The 16,343-nt window shown below is 30.6% G+C and overlaps 2 protein-coding genes across 3 annotated transcripts; both read right to left on the bottom strand.

Moving 5' to 3' along the window:
* Positions 1–4,061: 4,061 nt before the first annotated feature.
* LOC130824178 (autophagy-related protein 8C-like) lies at positions 4,062–6,750 on the bottom strand. Of its 2 annotated transcripts, none has more exons than XM_057689074.1 (6): positions 6,634–6,750; positions 6,392–6,447; positions 5,725–5,780; positions 5,555–5,607; positions 4,407–4,525; positions 4,062–4,325 (listed from the first exon to the last, which is right to left on the bottom strand). In XM_057689074.1, exons 2-6 carry the CDS (start codon positions 6,432–6,434, stop codon positions 4,231–4,233), a joined length of 366 nt encoding a protein of 121 aa, XP_057545057.1. In that variant the 5' UTR covers positions 6,435–6,447; positions 6,634–6,750; the 3' UTR covers positions 4,062–4,230. The 2 variants fall into 2 exon arrangements, with proteins under 2 accessions (XP_057545057.1, XP_057545058.1); XM_057689075.1 differs by having other exon boundaries at positions 6,546–6,656.
* Positions 6,751–12,448: 5,698 nt separating this feature from the next.
* LOC130823282 (protein FAR1-RELATED SEQUENCE 5-like) lies at positions 12,449–15,470 on the bottom strand. Its single transcript, XM_057687903.1, has 7 exons — positions 15,395–15,470; positions 15,239–15,304; positions 14,451–14,512; positions 13,830–14,228; positions 13,577–13,741; positions 13,152–13,468; positions 12,449–12,596 (listed from the first exon to the last, which is right to left on the bottom strand). Exons 1-7 carry the CDS (start codon positions 15,468–15,470, stop codon positions 12,449–12,451), a joined length of 1,233 nt encoding a protein of 410 aa, XP_057543886.1.
* Positions 15,471–16,343: the final 873 nt, after the last annotated feature.

The raw sequence follows: 16,343 nt of genomic DNA, 5'->3' as shown, positions 1-16,343 counted from the left end.
TGGATCTATATTAATAGTGTGATAGCATCAAGAAAAACACTGAAAGAGGACACAACTTTTCTTTTTTGGTTTTTTTTCTTCCAATCAGTTTTTTCAATGACAACTATGCCTCTATATAACAAAAAGGTCAATACCCTATTTGAAAATTTTTTTTCAAATAAATCCTATTATTTAACTATTGAGGTAATTGAGTATTTTAAAATTAATATTATTAACTAGTCAGAATTGACCTTTTATCTATTTTGTGTGATCTTTTACGATTATACATCTAAGTCTATTTGGTTTAATCAACTCTCTTCTATTCACTATAATTGACCCATTTGGTTTTTGCACGTTTTTCAATGCACATATTCAATCGTAAATATCTCTAATTGTGCTTAATTAGAAGTTATAACCTATTTATTTAAATAAAATTTACATCAAAACAAATAATTAAATGTTATAAACTATTTATTTAAATAAAATTTACATCAAAACAAATCAAACAAAATCTCACTTGACTATGTTTTAATTTATTGATTAAGAATAAAATATAAATTAATAGTGATCGATGAATAGTATCAGAAAATCAAATGGGACAATAATAGTGAATAAGAGGGAGTATTATTCTAAAAACGTATGTTATTGTCTAGCAAACAACATACGCAAAGTAATTGTATAATTTATATCTCTATATTAATCCTATACATTTTTAATACGTATTTGTTAGATTGTTTTCGAACATAATCCTTTGATCTCCCACTTGTTTGCAGAAAAGATGACAATACTAGAATTTCCGAAGGCATATGATATCAGATTTTATCATTATAGTACACAATTCCCTGTGATCCTAAAATGTTATTACAAAATCCTTTCTTGATCTTTGAGTTCGAACTAATCTTATTGGATTTCAAACTCTTCCAGCTCAACACTCCTTGATTAAAACTAAAGATAAAATCCGATTGATATCAAAAATCGTCTTTGTCTATGTGGAAGCTCGAACTAATCATGGGATCAAAAACGACGTTAAATAATTTTTTTGGTCTACGTGCCGAAAAATAGGCAAGTAAGTATTTGTTTCGACCATATTTAAGTATTACCCCATAAAGATAATCGCAACATCCGTTTTTTGCAAAAATATCGTTATAATGGGTAAATACAACGTTTAATATCTTTTTCGATCTATGCGTCAGAAAATAGATGAATAAGTACTTATTTCGACCGGATTGCCGAAAGAGTTACCCCATAAAGATAATGTTTTGAAAAAATATCTTTATGATGGGTAAAACAACGTTAAAGTTGTAAAACACAAGGGTACTATTGGTAATTAGGAAAGTGAAAAGTGCTTAGGGATGGTCAACGAAAGTCAAAGGTGATTAATAATGGTCAATAGTTATTTTGTTTGGTCAAAGGTCATTTGGGTCAATAGTCATTTGGCCTAAATGGGGTAGACTTTGATACTTTGGTGGCAGTAATTTGCAGAAAAAAACTTTGAGGTTGTAATTAGCAAAAACCTAAACTTAAAGGCTGTAATTAACAAATTACTCTTATAAATACTTTTCCTATTCTATTGAGAGAACAAGTTTAGAAAATTTGGAAAATTAACGGAACAAGACCACCAAAGGGTCCATCTTGAATATGCACCAAAATTTGCCACTAGGTCATTGAGAAAAGGTTAGTTTTTTTAGGAAAATCAAAAGTAGATGTTTTTGGATGTTCAAGACACATGAGTGAAAAAACATCTCTCTTTTCTGAAATTAAAGAAAAATATAATAATGCAATAATCCTTGGTGATAAAGGTAAATGCAAAATTTTTGGTATTGAAAAGGTAGGTAAATATCTATTTAAATCTATTAAAAATGTGTGTTTGGTCGATGGTTTGAAGTTTGATTTATTGAGTATTTCTCAATTATGTGAATAAAGAAATCAATGTATTTTCTATCATGAAAAATGTATTGTTAAAGATACTAATATATGAATATATGTCTCACTACATTAAGAGATATGATAATACATATGCTTTATGAACTAACGATGTTGTTGTAGAAAATGTCAAGTGTCTCAAAGCTTTGACAAATGATCCAAAGCTTTGGCACAAAAAACTTGGTCACATCAACATGCATACAATACACAAGCAGTTCATAATTCAACTTGTGTTGCTTGCATTAAAGTAGACAAGTAGTTCTTGCAAATTGAAAAGACGACAATCCGATCCCAATTGACACTCGGCTCGAACTTAAACTGGTAACAAATCAATGCTAACTCGATAACACAACTAAGCGTTATTAAATCGACCCATAACTAATCGATCAGACTTGAGTATGACCCGTCACGACATGCAACCGGAAATTAACCGAATCTACCTGAACCAAATGACACCCGTCGAAAACCAACTCGATGACCCAATTGAACATCTCTAAGCACCGTCAAATGAAAAGCAACTACATCATACTCCCTCTAATCAAAGCAATTGTTTCATTTGAAATTTTGACACTAAAAGTTGATCAATCTTAGTTTGTATTTTATACCAATATAAATTAATATCAATTTTTATAATTTTTAATCATACACAATCATACATTCTATTAAGTTTACTGTATAATAGCAAAAAAAGAAGTTTGATTGTGAGCATGCCATTTGTCTTTTTTTCATGGGTTAGTAATAATGGAATTTAACTAATTTGCATTTTTTTACACTTACAGTATTTACAAATTTATATTTTCTGAAAAACTCATACATTAATGGATGCAATAAATCAAAATTATTCTAATTACACAGTCATACATTCTATTAATTTTACTGCATAATAGCAAAAAAAGAAGTTTGATTGTGAGCATGACATTTGTCTTTTTTTCATTGGTTAGTATTAATGGAATTTAATTAATTTGCATTTTGACACTTACCATATTTACAGATTTATATTTTTAGAAAAACTCATACATTAATAGATGCAATAAATCACAACTATTCTAATTAAATAGTTGTATATAAATGCATTGTTTAAAAAATTATAATGGGAAATATATAATGTACTGTGTAGAACATTATATATTGTCTGATAAATTTCTGGAATTACACCGCATCAAAAATTATACTACAGAATAAATTACATTTATTTTAGTGTAATTGAAATTGCACAATTTAGAAAATTATATTGCAAAATTACACTGTGTATAAAATTACAGAGCAATTTAGAAAATTACTTGAAGTACATAATAGCTCCTTTTTCCATCAACTGTTATTTAAAACTAAAATGACATAAAATTCAATTAATTGATCATTAAAATCAATCATTTATATTGTTAAAGTACCATAATTACAATTTTAAATTTTAGGAAAAATGTGAAGTATGGTTCCCAATCTAAAATTTCATTAAAATATTAACGTATTTTAAAATTCGTGCATTGCACGGGTTTTTAACCTAATTAGAAATATTTTTGATTGAATTAGTGCATTAATATAGTGTAGAAAACAAATGAGTAGGGGAGTGCAAAAGAACCCGATCTGAAATATCCGATCCGGATTAAAACCGGGTAATTTACTCGGATTTTGCAAACTGGATAATCCGGATCCAGGTCACATTTTTTGGAAACCAAGTATTCGGTATCCGATTTTATTTATTTCTTTATTTATTTATTTTTACTTTTTCATAAATAAAATAGTGATGATATTTATTAAGTTAACCTTGGGTTGAATCTTAATATAATTTTTCTCACGTAGATATAATTTTTTTTATAATTGTTCTTACTTAAACCAATGTGTAATAATATTATTCTTTAATTTTCTTAATTTGTCTTTCATGACTAATTTAGTTAAATATTTTGAAGAGTTAGTATTTGAATTTTATATAAAAAAATATTTTAAATAAAAATAGAGATAAAAACGCATGGTTGAACGAAAAAAAGACAAAATAAATTTTTTTTAAAAAAAAATCTAAGAAAACCAGGTATTCGATTTCCAACCCGGTTTAAACCGGGTCAAAACCGGATCACAATTTTAGGTATCTGAAAAAGCGGGTACCCGAATTTCCAGGTCCGGATCGACCCGGTATCTGATTTTGAACACCCCTACAAATGAGACAATTGGTATGAATTGAAGGGAGTATTAAATAATGTTTCAATAGCACATAAGAGTTGTAAGATCCAAATTATCTTAAAAGAACTTGTTGGAGGTAATTATTTTCATAATTAGTAGACTATTTACAAACTTGAATTGAACTTATTTACACCACCAGCATTAGCAGCAATACACTTAAAAAGCTCCAAATGTGTTCTCACCGCTGTAGGTCATGTAAAGGAAACCATCTTCGTCTTTGTGTTCCTCATAAATAGCTGACATCATGGCAGCTGCAAAACAGACACCAACATAAATATCCCAACCAAACGTAATCAGACAACATGATCAGAGCTTACAAAAACCAGTCCTACCAGTGGGGGGTAGAATATTCTTTACGAAAATGAATATGGCCTTCTGGGCGCCGAGTTTTATCCTCTTGCGCACCACATAGATGAATTGCCCCACAGTTAAATCAGCAGGAACAAGGTACCTACATTTAATTAAACAAACTAAGCATCTCACCGCTAAAGAGCTCTTTTGACACGAGATACTTTAATATGGACTTGTGAATTGATTATTTTGTTGGGGCCAAAAAGTTCTATTCTTGTGATTACAGATTCAATCTTGTGCGCTAATAACTAAATGAAGCTGCAAATGATGTTAGCTGCCAAGGGTTATCAGAAACATCCTCTTCGTTATCACTAACAAAATTAAGGTCGCATAAAAACAAAGCAGACTAAACGCAACTGATGGATAAAACAGCTGCTGGAAAAGATTCTAGGAATCAAAAGGAAATTAAAAGGCAAATGCATATTTACCTTTTAACATACAGTTAATGACAGAGTTTCTACCCTAAGCAGAGACTGGATTTATGAGTATGATAATTCCATTTCTCACACCATAATATCAACAAACGTTATTCTGTATTTCACAATGCTGCATACAGGGAACCTCTTCTTCATAGCTAATACCAAATGAAAACCAGAAGTAAAAAAACACACAAGGTTCACAACTAGTCTAAACTAAACAAGTATTAGGCGTACCGCAGATAAAGAAACTACTTCCTCCGTTCCATTTTAGTTGCAACATAAGGATTTTTCCTGCGGTCCATTGCACTAATTCCATCCTTAATATCTCTAATTATGTATAATAAAAAATTATAAAAACTTGATATTAATAATCTTTACACCGAGACGAATCAAACAAGATTCCACTTGACTATGTTTTAACTTATATATTTAAAATTAATCACAAATTAAGGAAGCTAAGTGAATAGTATATATACTTCCAATGTTGCAACTAAATTGGAACGGAGGTAGTAATATATTGGTGAAAAAAAGCCAGATCTACATAGGAGTACATTCAAAAACTAATACAAATAAAGAATGCCAATATCCCCCTATGTAGAAAGCATAATCCAAAGAGGCATGAGATAAAACTGAAAAGTAAACAATCAAATTAATGAGACTAACACAAAACAGAAGTTTGAGTACTAAATACAGATTAAATAATCACTAACTTCTTCTTGTCAATGTCCGGAATGTCACTTTTTTCGGTCTTCTCAACAATAACCTGGATTAAGCAATGAAATAATGTAAAAAGATAGAAATCTACGCCAATTACAAGAAACAATGTACATAATCCTATCAAAAGTGTGGGTTAAAGAAGGGATATGCTAAGCTATCTTACAGGAATTCTATCCGGATATTTCTCCCTAATACGAGCAGCTTCCGCCTGTCTTCGTTCTGTCACTCAAAAAGATCATTATTAAATTGTAATTTCCTACAAGCCAACACAAGTCAATAAGGATAGTACCACCAAGGCACCAACATAAACAGTACTCAAAGGACTGGAAAAATGATTGAAACCATTACTATTCGGGTTCAAATTGAGCTACAAATAATAAAGGATTCAATTCAAAAGACTGTAAATTTGATAAAATTAGAACGAAAGTGATCGGCAGCTTATTCCAAATACAAAACCAATGTAATTTCCCCAAACATTGCTAGATAATCTTAAACTCATGATCACGTGATGAAATTAACCAAATCAACGAAAGTAAAGGTTCAATTTAATTGCGGTCACATGGTACTACCAAATTTAAAATGGTAAACCGGAACTAATCCAACAACATTAGCAAAATCCAGAAACAAAATCAACAATTTAATCAGCATGTTTGCTTAAACAAAAAGATAATCTCATAATCAAAATCCAACACGAAAAGTTCACGAAATCAAAAAAGTTGATAACTTCGATGATCTCAATCAACCTAAATACAATTGAAGTGCAGCATCAATCATAACGCATCAATCATCAATTATCAATCAAAGGAAAAAAGAAGAAATTGAAGAATTACCGAGAGGGTGTTGCAACTTGAAAGAACTCTTCGACATGATCATCAAATACTGTCAACTTTTAAAAATCATCAAAAATTAGTTTACACATTCTTTTCGCATCTATACAACTATATAAGGAAAACAATTCAAATATGAGATAAAAATCATGAGTACCAGAAAAAATTTTTAAAAAATCGTGAGCAATTGAGAAAGACAAATTTTGGAAAGATAGATATTCAGAAGAAAGAGACAAGAGAATTACTTGTTGTAAGAGAGAAATGCAAGAAAAGACACACTAATCCAAAACCTTTGCGTGTAAAATAAGAACTAAATGAAACGACCATCTTATACTGTAATTAGAACCGGTCACATGCGGATTATCCGTGGGGTTCGTAAAACTGGTATGTTTGGATAAAATTTTAAATTAAAATTTGAACAGATAATACTCGCCCGTAAAGATAAATGGGCGGATAGCGATACTAAAAAAAATACCCACAAATATACTTGTCTGTCCATTACTATATTAAATAATAGTTCTATTATTTAAAGTTTTTAATTGTCTGTTAAATTATAAATATTCAGTATTATCCACTTAATTTAATATACACAAATTCTTATCTTAAATGGGCCGGCTCAAACCAAACAAAAAACAATTAAAATCAAAGACAATTCAGTTTCATTAATTATGTCGGTTAATGAAATTGAAAACTGCAAACCTATGATTTGAATTGTCTCATTGTAAAACGCGCCAGTTTCCTTCCCCAAACTGCTAATCATCATTAAAAAAACCTTCCATATTCAGTGAGATTATCCCATTCACACAAAACACCATCTCATTCTCGCCATTTTCATTCTTCCATTGTCGCCATTTTCACTCTCCCATTCTCGCCATCTTCACCATTTTTATTGTTCTTCGGTTTTTCCAAAATCTTCTCCTATTTTACTCTACCATTTTCACCATTTCAAGCGAAGACCTTGTCCAGTTCCTTCATCTACATCAGGTATGGAAAAATCTAGGTTTTTTTTAATTTTTTTTCGATTACGTTTTTTGGTCACGTTTTTTCTTGTAATTTTCAATTGTTATTTTTCATTGTTAACCAAACTTCTCTTCGTTAATGCACTTAAATTCTAAATTTTTTTGATTTTAGTCATGGATGATAAATAAACCCTAGCATATGCAATGAAAAATCTAAAAAGACCCAACTTAAATGCGGGAACGAGTGATGATCTTCAAGATTCCAGCCCAAAACCTAAAAGGAAGAAGGCTAAACTCTGCTATGTCAAAATGGAAACAAATGAAGGATCGCAAGTTAATTTTTGTTTATATGTAAATCGACTTTAGATTTGATCTAAATTGGCATTAGATCTAATTTAAATTGGGGTTATGTTTATTTATTGTAAATTAGGTTTATGTTATGTTTATTGTAAGTTGGGATTATTAGTAAAGTTAAGTCGGATTTTTATTGTTTTTAATTGATACTTAATTAAATATAAATCGACATTTAATATGATAGAATTTGGCTTTTCATATATATAAATCGGCATTTATTATGATAAAATTTGGCTTTTCATATTATATAAGTTGGCATTTAATTCGATATAATATAATATAATTTTGCATTTAATATTATATAAGTTGACATTTAATATAAAATGACATTTAATACGATATAAGTTGACAATTTTTTAGACCATATACAATATAAGTTGGTATTAGGTCAGTGGGGTATCTATCATTGTAAGTTGATACTGATTTGTTCATGCTAAACTGGCAAGTTGGGATTAGGTTTATTGTATGTTGATGTTTAATCTGTGCAAGTTGGGATTAAGATTATTCTAAGTTGACATTATATTTGTTATAAATTGACATTTAATCTAATATAAGTTGGCATTTAATATGATATATATTGACATTTAATATGATATAATTGTTATAAATATAACGTAAATGCATGTTAAGTATAATGTAAATTAGTAGTAGTATTTTATATATTGACATTAAAAATAATATAAATTGGCAATATATAACTTATAATTTGACATTAGTTTGATGTAAATTGAGATTTAGTATGATATAAGTTTTATTGTTTCGCCATTTTGTATGCAGTGTTGACAGAGCTATATACACAAACTGCAAATCGCATCTTTTCCTCAGTAACGGTAAAGAAGAAAATACTCTTACTTCGGCTCAAATTGGCGATATGAATGCCATTAGATTTTCTGGATTGCTAAAGGTCACGTGCGGTAAAATGCCATCTGGCATTATCCCATTCCTTGTTGCTCACTTTGACCATGTTAACCGAATTCAAAATATACCTAGCATAGAGGCTACGTCAACAACGCGAATGATGTGTTTGATGTCTTTGGTTTGCTGTTAAATCCCACAAACCAAATTAAAATAAAAGCTCGCACCAATGAAAACGATTATGATGAATGGGTTAAGACTTCAGGTTTTTCTAATCCAGACGCTATGAAAGCGAAACATCTCCCTCAGCTGTTTTTGAGGTTCCCCAACGGAGGGGGTGATTTTAAAAAGTTATTTGTGTTGTACGACGTTTCTATTTTGCTAGCTCCTCTTCCTGATTTCAAGATTAGGAAGACAGTGTATTCTGCTATTGTTAATCCTGCTACGATAAATTCTTTTTATTGGTGTTCTTTCATTGTAGAAAGTTTATGTGATACTGTGCGCCGTGTTAATGGAGATCATCATATTAATTTATTAAATGGGTGTGTTCTTGTTTTACTTGTGTGCTACTGTTATCGATTTTCGTTTCAGGGAAGACTGTATCCTAGGTCTTTGCCCTTAGTTCAACACCTGAATGGGAAGGTCCTCAAATATGGATTTGAGGTTGAAAGGGCTATTGGGTATGGTAAAGCAATCATGGTGCTTGATGGATTTCCCATCACGCACCCGTATACTGATTGGTGCAAGGGGATTGTGCAAGAGGTCGAAGATGTGGGGGACGTGAATCATCTATTGAAGAAATGCCATTGCGTGACAAGGCAGCTGAAAATGATTAACAAGATGTGCCCATTCAAGACTTGCCAGTTAATGAACCAATTGTGTCAAGGTTGTTGACTTATGAACGCAATGAAAGATGGGAAACCGATGAAGAAATCAAAAGAAAGGCAATGGATGTAAGTTTTTTTTGTTGCTGCACATATCTTGCATATTTATTCATAGTTATTATCTAACAGGCATTATTTAAGAAATAAATAGGCATTAGGAACTTATAAATTGCCAATATAAAATTTTTAAATCGGTGTTAAATAATCAACTTATTAATTGTGAATAGGCATTAGATAACATGTAAATAGGCATTAAGAACATGTACGTTTTCATTTTAACTATTATGTGATAAATAAGTAAGCATTAAGAAATATATAAGTTTGCATTTCAATTAATATAAGTTGACATACATAAGAACATGTAAGTTCGCATTTAAATTAATATATGTTAGAATTAAATATATAGTAAGTTAGCATTACATATCATGTAAGTTGGCAATAATATTTAAATCTTGGTAATAAGAATATGTAAATTGGTGTTTAATAATATATAAATTGGTAATAAATAAGTTGTAAATGAGAAATAAATATAATGTAAGTTTCCACTGAATAATAATGTAAGTTGGTGTTTAATAATATATAAATTAGTACTAAATAAGTTGAAAGTTTACAATAAATTTGTTATAATATTCATTTGTTTTTTAGGATTTTGAGTATGTCGAGCTCGTTTTGAAGAGGGATATTGAGGTTATCACTCACGTGTATTGTAAGACGGTGATTGATGCAAAGGTGAAGAAAGGTATTGATGTGCCAACAAGTGATGATCTCGTTTTAACGCAATCCAAAGAAATTTTCAACAACACTGAATGACTTGCCTTGGTTGATGCATTATGTGCAATGATGACGAAGAAGCATGTGGGGGAAGATCGTGGAGGTGAGGTGCATGAAGAGGTGATTCCGCAAAAGGAAATTACAAGTATGGTTGTCGAATAAGCGAGAGGCGTTACACCACCTTCTGTAGATAAAGGAAAGGGTGTTGTCCATGTTGGTTTAAGTCAAGGTGATGCGGTGCGGGAGGATGCGAAGAGGGAGAATGATATAACATCGATGCCTTTCAAAGGGAAAAGTCCTAAGGTTGATACTCCCGTGCCTTTAGCTTAAAAGGAAATTTGTAGTTTGGATTTAGGCGGCACGGTAACGAAGTTTGTTCCCGCCTGTGAATTTTGTAAGATAAACCTACAATACATAATGAACTTGAAGGAAGTTGAGCTGATGGTACTAGATTACGCAATGTGCAAAGAAACTATGGATTCAGGTAATGGGTTTAACTGTACTTTCATTTTTCTAATTTTAGCTTATTTGTGATTTTAATATTACATTATGTCGTTTATAGAGAGATTTTATGCACATATGCCACACTGCTTTTCATGGACCGGAGGGATGTCTTGACAATGCACAATCAGGGAGAGATTGGCTCGAATTTCATTGAATGTTGGGCTTTGTATTTAAATGTTGTTGAGAAAATATACAGAAGGAAGCGAAACCGGATAAGAGGTTACAAATAATACCTTTTTGGATGCAGTCAATGTGTAAGTGTTTTTGTTACCCATTATTTAGAAAGTTGATGATATAGGCAGATATAAAATGGAATTTTTATATTTTGGGATTAAGATTGTGCTAATTGGATTATATACTGCTAAGTTGGTATTAAGATCTAGCAAAAAAAATGGTTGTAAAGACTATTATTTGCATTAAGAATTATTTAAATAGAAATTAAGTGGCTTTAACAATTATGCTAAGCTGGTATTAAGATTTAGTAAGTTGGGATTAAAAAATTACAAGACTAGAGATGTTAAATTGGACTGGAATATATGTGATGATAGCCTTGGTTGTGGGCTATATCTTGCGTACTTTATGGAGCGGTGTCAAGGAAATGTTGATATAGAACCGCTTTTTGAGGCTAACATCTTCCCTTTTTATTTTTATCTAAATACTTCTTAAATTGGCATTAAGACTTATATAAGTGGCATTTAGGACTGATATAAGTGGCATTTAGGACTAATATAAGTGGCATCTCTGATCAGGCATGTTGGATGTTTGTGTATTATAAATTGATGTTCATTCCAAGTTGAAATTATGTTGTTATGTTGGCATTAGGACTAGTGTTGGCATTAGAAGTGATATAAGTTGAAATTATGTTGTTATAAATTGGCATTAAGACATGATATTAGCACCAAATAATATATTATGTGGATTTATGTTGTTATATTATATAATATCTAATGCCAACTTGTAGAGTATCTAATGTCAAATTATATAATATCTAATGCCAACTTATTATATATTGGATTTATGTTTATTTTTTATAAATCTTAATTTGAGTGTTTAATAATATGCATGAGGATCATATGTTTTTTTTTTGACTGCTATCTGACCGTAGATTGTACCGTGCTACAGTATGTACGATGTTGATTTGAACAAGAATAGAGACAACTTGATAAGGAAGGTTGAATACTTTGCTAAAGACAAGAAAAATTGGATATCGTTGATCAATTCCATCCGTACAAGAGAAAAGAAGGAGCTCATGGAACAGGAGAAACAAAAAAAGAAAGAACAAATGGTAAGGGCCAAGCTTGCGAAAAAGGAACAAATGGAATAAGCCAAGCTCGAGAAAAAGGAGCAAATGGAGCAAGTAAAGAAGAGTAGGCTAAAGAAATCATTCGTAATCTAATGACATCATTGCTAAACATGCATTTATGTTTTTTGTATAAATTGATGTTATAAATTGGATGTTCCTTTATTTTAATTAAGGATGACTTTTATGTAATTTTGTAGATGGAATAATATAAGTTTGATTTACGAAAATATAAGTTAGGACTAAGAATAATAAAAGTTGGAGTTAATAAAATATTAATTAGGCATATACATAAAATCATGACCCTATAACCATACATTATATTATGTGCTTATTTGGTATTATGGAACCAAACTCCTTTTTAGATGTTGAATTTTTTCTTTTATCAAAGTGTCCTTTAATTTGTTTTCTCCTCCCCTTCGTCACTGACTTTTCAGGGTTCAAGATAAACATAGTGCTCCTTATCAACATTTGTCTGTGACTGACATTGTTGCGTTGGGTTTTCTTGCATTGTATAGTTTTTGATAGATTCACTCGCCTTTACATAGAGATCCTTAACAATCTTTCGTGCATCTTCCTCGCTTTATGTTTTAAGAACAAGATTGTAAAACTTACACCCATATCATGCCTCCATTGTAAGGTCACCGTCTTTATTTTCCGTGCATTGTCCTTTTCATTAAAATTTTTTGTAGTGTCGTTGAACATTCTCTCCCACACTTCCTTTTTAGCATGTTTAATCCAACGAGTTAGTATATACTTCTCCGGAATCTTAGATACGAAATGATTATGTAGTACCCTTAAGCAATGGCAACACAACCAACCGCTTGCCTCAAAGTTTTTGCAACTGCAACTTACACTAACATCTCCTTATAAATCAAGATAAGTAATTGTTTTAAAACAAGATGAATCTTCATCTACCCAAACTCTGCAGTTTCACAATAAGTTGGTTTTTAGTATATTGTAAATTGGCATCAAGTATGATGTAAATTGGCTTTAAGATATAATAAAAATATTATTTAAGATATAATCAAAATAGCCATCATGTATGATATAATTAGGCATTAAAATGTAGTAAGTTGGTATTTAGTACACAATATACCGGTATTAAATAAGAGGTTAAGTAGGCTTTAATATACCTATAGTTTCGTATCCCGTTAATTTGATTCACCTCAAATATAGAACATGCTATTTCTGTTTTAAACTCCTCTTCGAAATCTCTAAACAAGGTTGCAGTGTAGATTTTGGATGCATGCTTTAACAAACCAGTTAGTCGTAAATTAGAGCTTGGTCTTGTGCGAGAACAGTAAAACTCAGCTTCTATCTCCTGTTTCCTCCATCTTTCCACCGTTTCCTTAAATATTTTGTAAAACTGCATTAGACTTGTTGTTTTTGTTGCATTAAATCCTAATGCGTTGTTTGTTGATTCATTACGTTGGGAAGAGAAGATGCCAAGCTAAGAAAAAGTCCCTACTCAACCAGTACACTATTTGTGTCTTATGTTGTATAATCGATCGAACCATTTGTAGAAGTCTTCATCCTCTTGCAATTTATAAGTGCTTACCATGTTTTTCCAGCACTGTTCGAACTCAATCTCACTATTGCAACCCATTAAGAACTTGTGGAAAGCATGTTTGAAGTCGGCATCTGACTTTAAAGTTCCGAATCGTGCCACAACATTTTTAAGCAGGTGCAACAAACATAGTCTATGCTTTAAACTTGAAAATACCTAATCATTTAACTCATATTAGTTTGTATAAGTAAAGAATCATGTTATAACATAATTGAGGAATGTGCTAATATACATTTTCGATTGCCTTCAACATTGCAGCATCTTGATCTGTGAATATTGATCTTGGTGATTTGTCGTTGATTACTTTTTTGAAATTGGACAAGACCCACTCGAATGATTCAACCTTCTCATTCGCTTTAAAAGCACAACTGAACATGACACTGTTCCAATGATTATTTATCTTGAAGATAGGACTACATATCAAATTGTATCGATTAGTCCGGTACGTTGTGTCAAATATAACGACATCACCATAAATTTTATAATTCTCTCTCATCATTTCATCACACCAAAAAAGTGCCGAAAGTTGTCCTTGGTCATTTAACCTTACCCGGTAAAAAATTGAGGATCCTTCTCCCCCTCGCATATTAATTGATCGATTACACTTTGAGCATCCCCACCCCTTATCATTTTCATCCTTATCCTGTTATCGTGGAGAAAAAACACACTTTAAAATAATATCAATTTATTTAAGTGTAATGCCCACTTGATACAATCATAAATCCAATTTATATATTCTTAATACCAATTTACATCATATATATAATTCCAACTTGATACCAATTTATATATTCTTAATAACAATTTATATATTCTTAATACCAACTTCGTATAATATATAGTTCCAGCTGTATAAGACCTAAACCCATTTTGTATAGTTTCTTAATGCCAATTTTGCATAAAATATAACTCCAACTTGATTCTGATCTATGCCAATTTACATAGTATACAATCCCAACTCGAGTAAGATATAGTTCATACTTGTATTAATCATAAAGCCATTTTACATAAAATCAACTTACATAATACATAGTTCCTATTTATATTATACTAATGCCAAATCGTATAAGCCCTAAAACCATTTTATAACATCTAATGTCAAACTGCCCAGTTATACAATATCTAGTGCAAATTTAATAATCATCTAAAATAACTAATGCCAACTTATATAATACCTAATGTCAACTTATATAATATCAACTTATATCAAATATATGATATCAAATATCAAACTATAATCAATAACATCAATTTATAAGCACCAAATAATATCTTATACAATATTTAATGCCAATTTACTACATACTTAAATAACATTATTTTTTTTTATAAAACTATATGATATCTAATATCAACTTATATAATATCTAATACCAACTTCTAAGTATTAAATGTCAACTTATATAATTTCTAATATCAAACTGTATCACCTTTAGTGCCAATTTATAATAACTTTAATATCAAAACTACAACCATTTCAGTAGCAACCTACAACATATTTATAACCAAGTAAAATTAAAAATTCTTATTAAAACGAATTATATGTTATCCAATGCCAAAGTACAAATTACACCAAGATGAACATCAAATTACAACGACTTATATGTTATTTAATGCCAAACTATAAACAGATATCAAGTTGGAGTTATTAACCTTTGTGTTCCCTAACTGTCATTCCATCGTCATGCTCGAACTGAATATGCTCATCATTTAATGGAACTGTAGAAACTTTTTTTCAAAATGAGGTCATCACATTTTGGCTTCTCTCTAATTTATTGAATTAGTGAAGAAAGAAAGAATTAAACATACCTATATTGTCTCGCAAAGATGAATCCCCTTTAACTTGTATCATGAAATGTTTGAACTCTTCCATGAAAGCATCCATGTCGTTTGAAGATGAGAAATATCGAAATAGAGGGAAGAATACACATTTGAAACTGAAATTTCAGTTTTAATGGATCAGAAATTAGATATGTTGTTAAATTATTACCTTAGTTTCCAATGTGTTTAGCAATGATGGCATTATTGGAATACATATGGTATTTTTTGAGGAGAATAAAGCCAGCAGTAAATGGCCGTTGATGTAAATGGTTGTTGATACCACAATTTTTTTTTTCTTTGTATTTAATCAAAAAATGTAAATGGGCCTGCACTTGAGGACCGTTTCTCAAAGAAACGGTCTCTCAAGAAAGTTACTATCTAATATATTACTATACAATCTACATTACCTAAAGCAATTATCCAATATCAACACAGCCCATTAGCCCAATTCCCTTACTTTTTGTTTTTTCTATACTCTCATTCACCATCCCTTACTTTTTGTTTTTCTATACTCTCATTCACCATTTTCCTCTACAATGTAAATTATACATGGATGATAAGAAAACCACTTAATATCATCAATACATCATTAATCCACCAAGAACATTATAATTTGTATTGTATATTTGTATTTATAATTTTTATTTTGGTAATACCCGCTTACCCGTGGATTCCGCCAGCTAAGAAAATGGGAGGATAGCGACAAAGAAAATGTATCAATTATTTGAGCCCGGGTAAATTTTTAAGGTATTATCGAGCCACTATCTGCCTAAGCTCGCATATAAAAAAGTCTAATTGTAATCAATAGTCCAATCGATCTGATCATGTCTTTTCCAACATGTGATCATTAATTGATTTATTTTATAAGTCATAAATAATCATTTAATTAATCGCTTTATATATGTGATACTGTAAGGTCTGAATTGATCATTTAATA

Source organism: Amaranthus tricolor, chromosome 9, assembly GCF_026212465.1.
Source record: "Amaranthus tricolor cultivar Red isolate AtriRed21 chromosome 9, ASM2621246v1, whole genome shotgun sequence".
Classification (NCBI taxonomy): domain Eukaryota; kingdom Viridiplantae; phylum Streptophyta; class Magnoliopsida; order Caryophyllales; family Amaranthaceae; genus Amaranthus; species Amaranthus tricolor.
Note: the sequence above shows the minus strand (reverse complement) of the source record. Positions and strands in the feature narration are given on the sequence as shown.

Coding starts and splice junctions, on each gene's coding strand:
- LOC130824178 (XM_057689074.1), bottom strand. CDS start 6,434: ATGATCATGTCGAAGAGTTCTTTCAAGTTGCAACACCCTCTCG. Junction 5,608..5,724: donor AATATCCGGATAGAATTCCT/GTAAGATAGCTT, acceptor TGCTTAATCCAG/GTTATTGTTGAGAAGACCGA. Junction 4,526..5,554: donor CCGGACATTGACAAGAAGAA/GTTAGTGATTAT, acceptor AATTAAATGTAG/GTACCTTGTTCCTGCTGATT.
- LOC130823282 (XM_057687903.1), bottom strand. CDS start 15,470: ATGGATGCTTTCATGGAAGAGTTCAAACATTTCATGATACAAGTTAAA. Junction 14,229..14,450: donor TAAGAAACTATACAAAATGG/GTTTAGGTCTTA, acceptor CCACGATAACAG/GATAAGGATGAAAATGATAA. Junction 12,597..13,151: donor AACGGGATACGAAACTATAG/GTATATTAAAGC, acceptor TAAAACATAAAG/CGAGGAAGATGCACGAAAGA.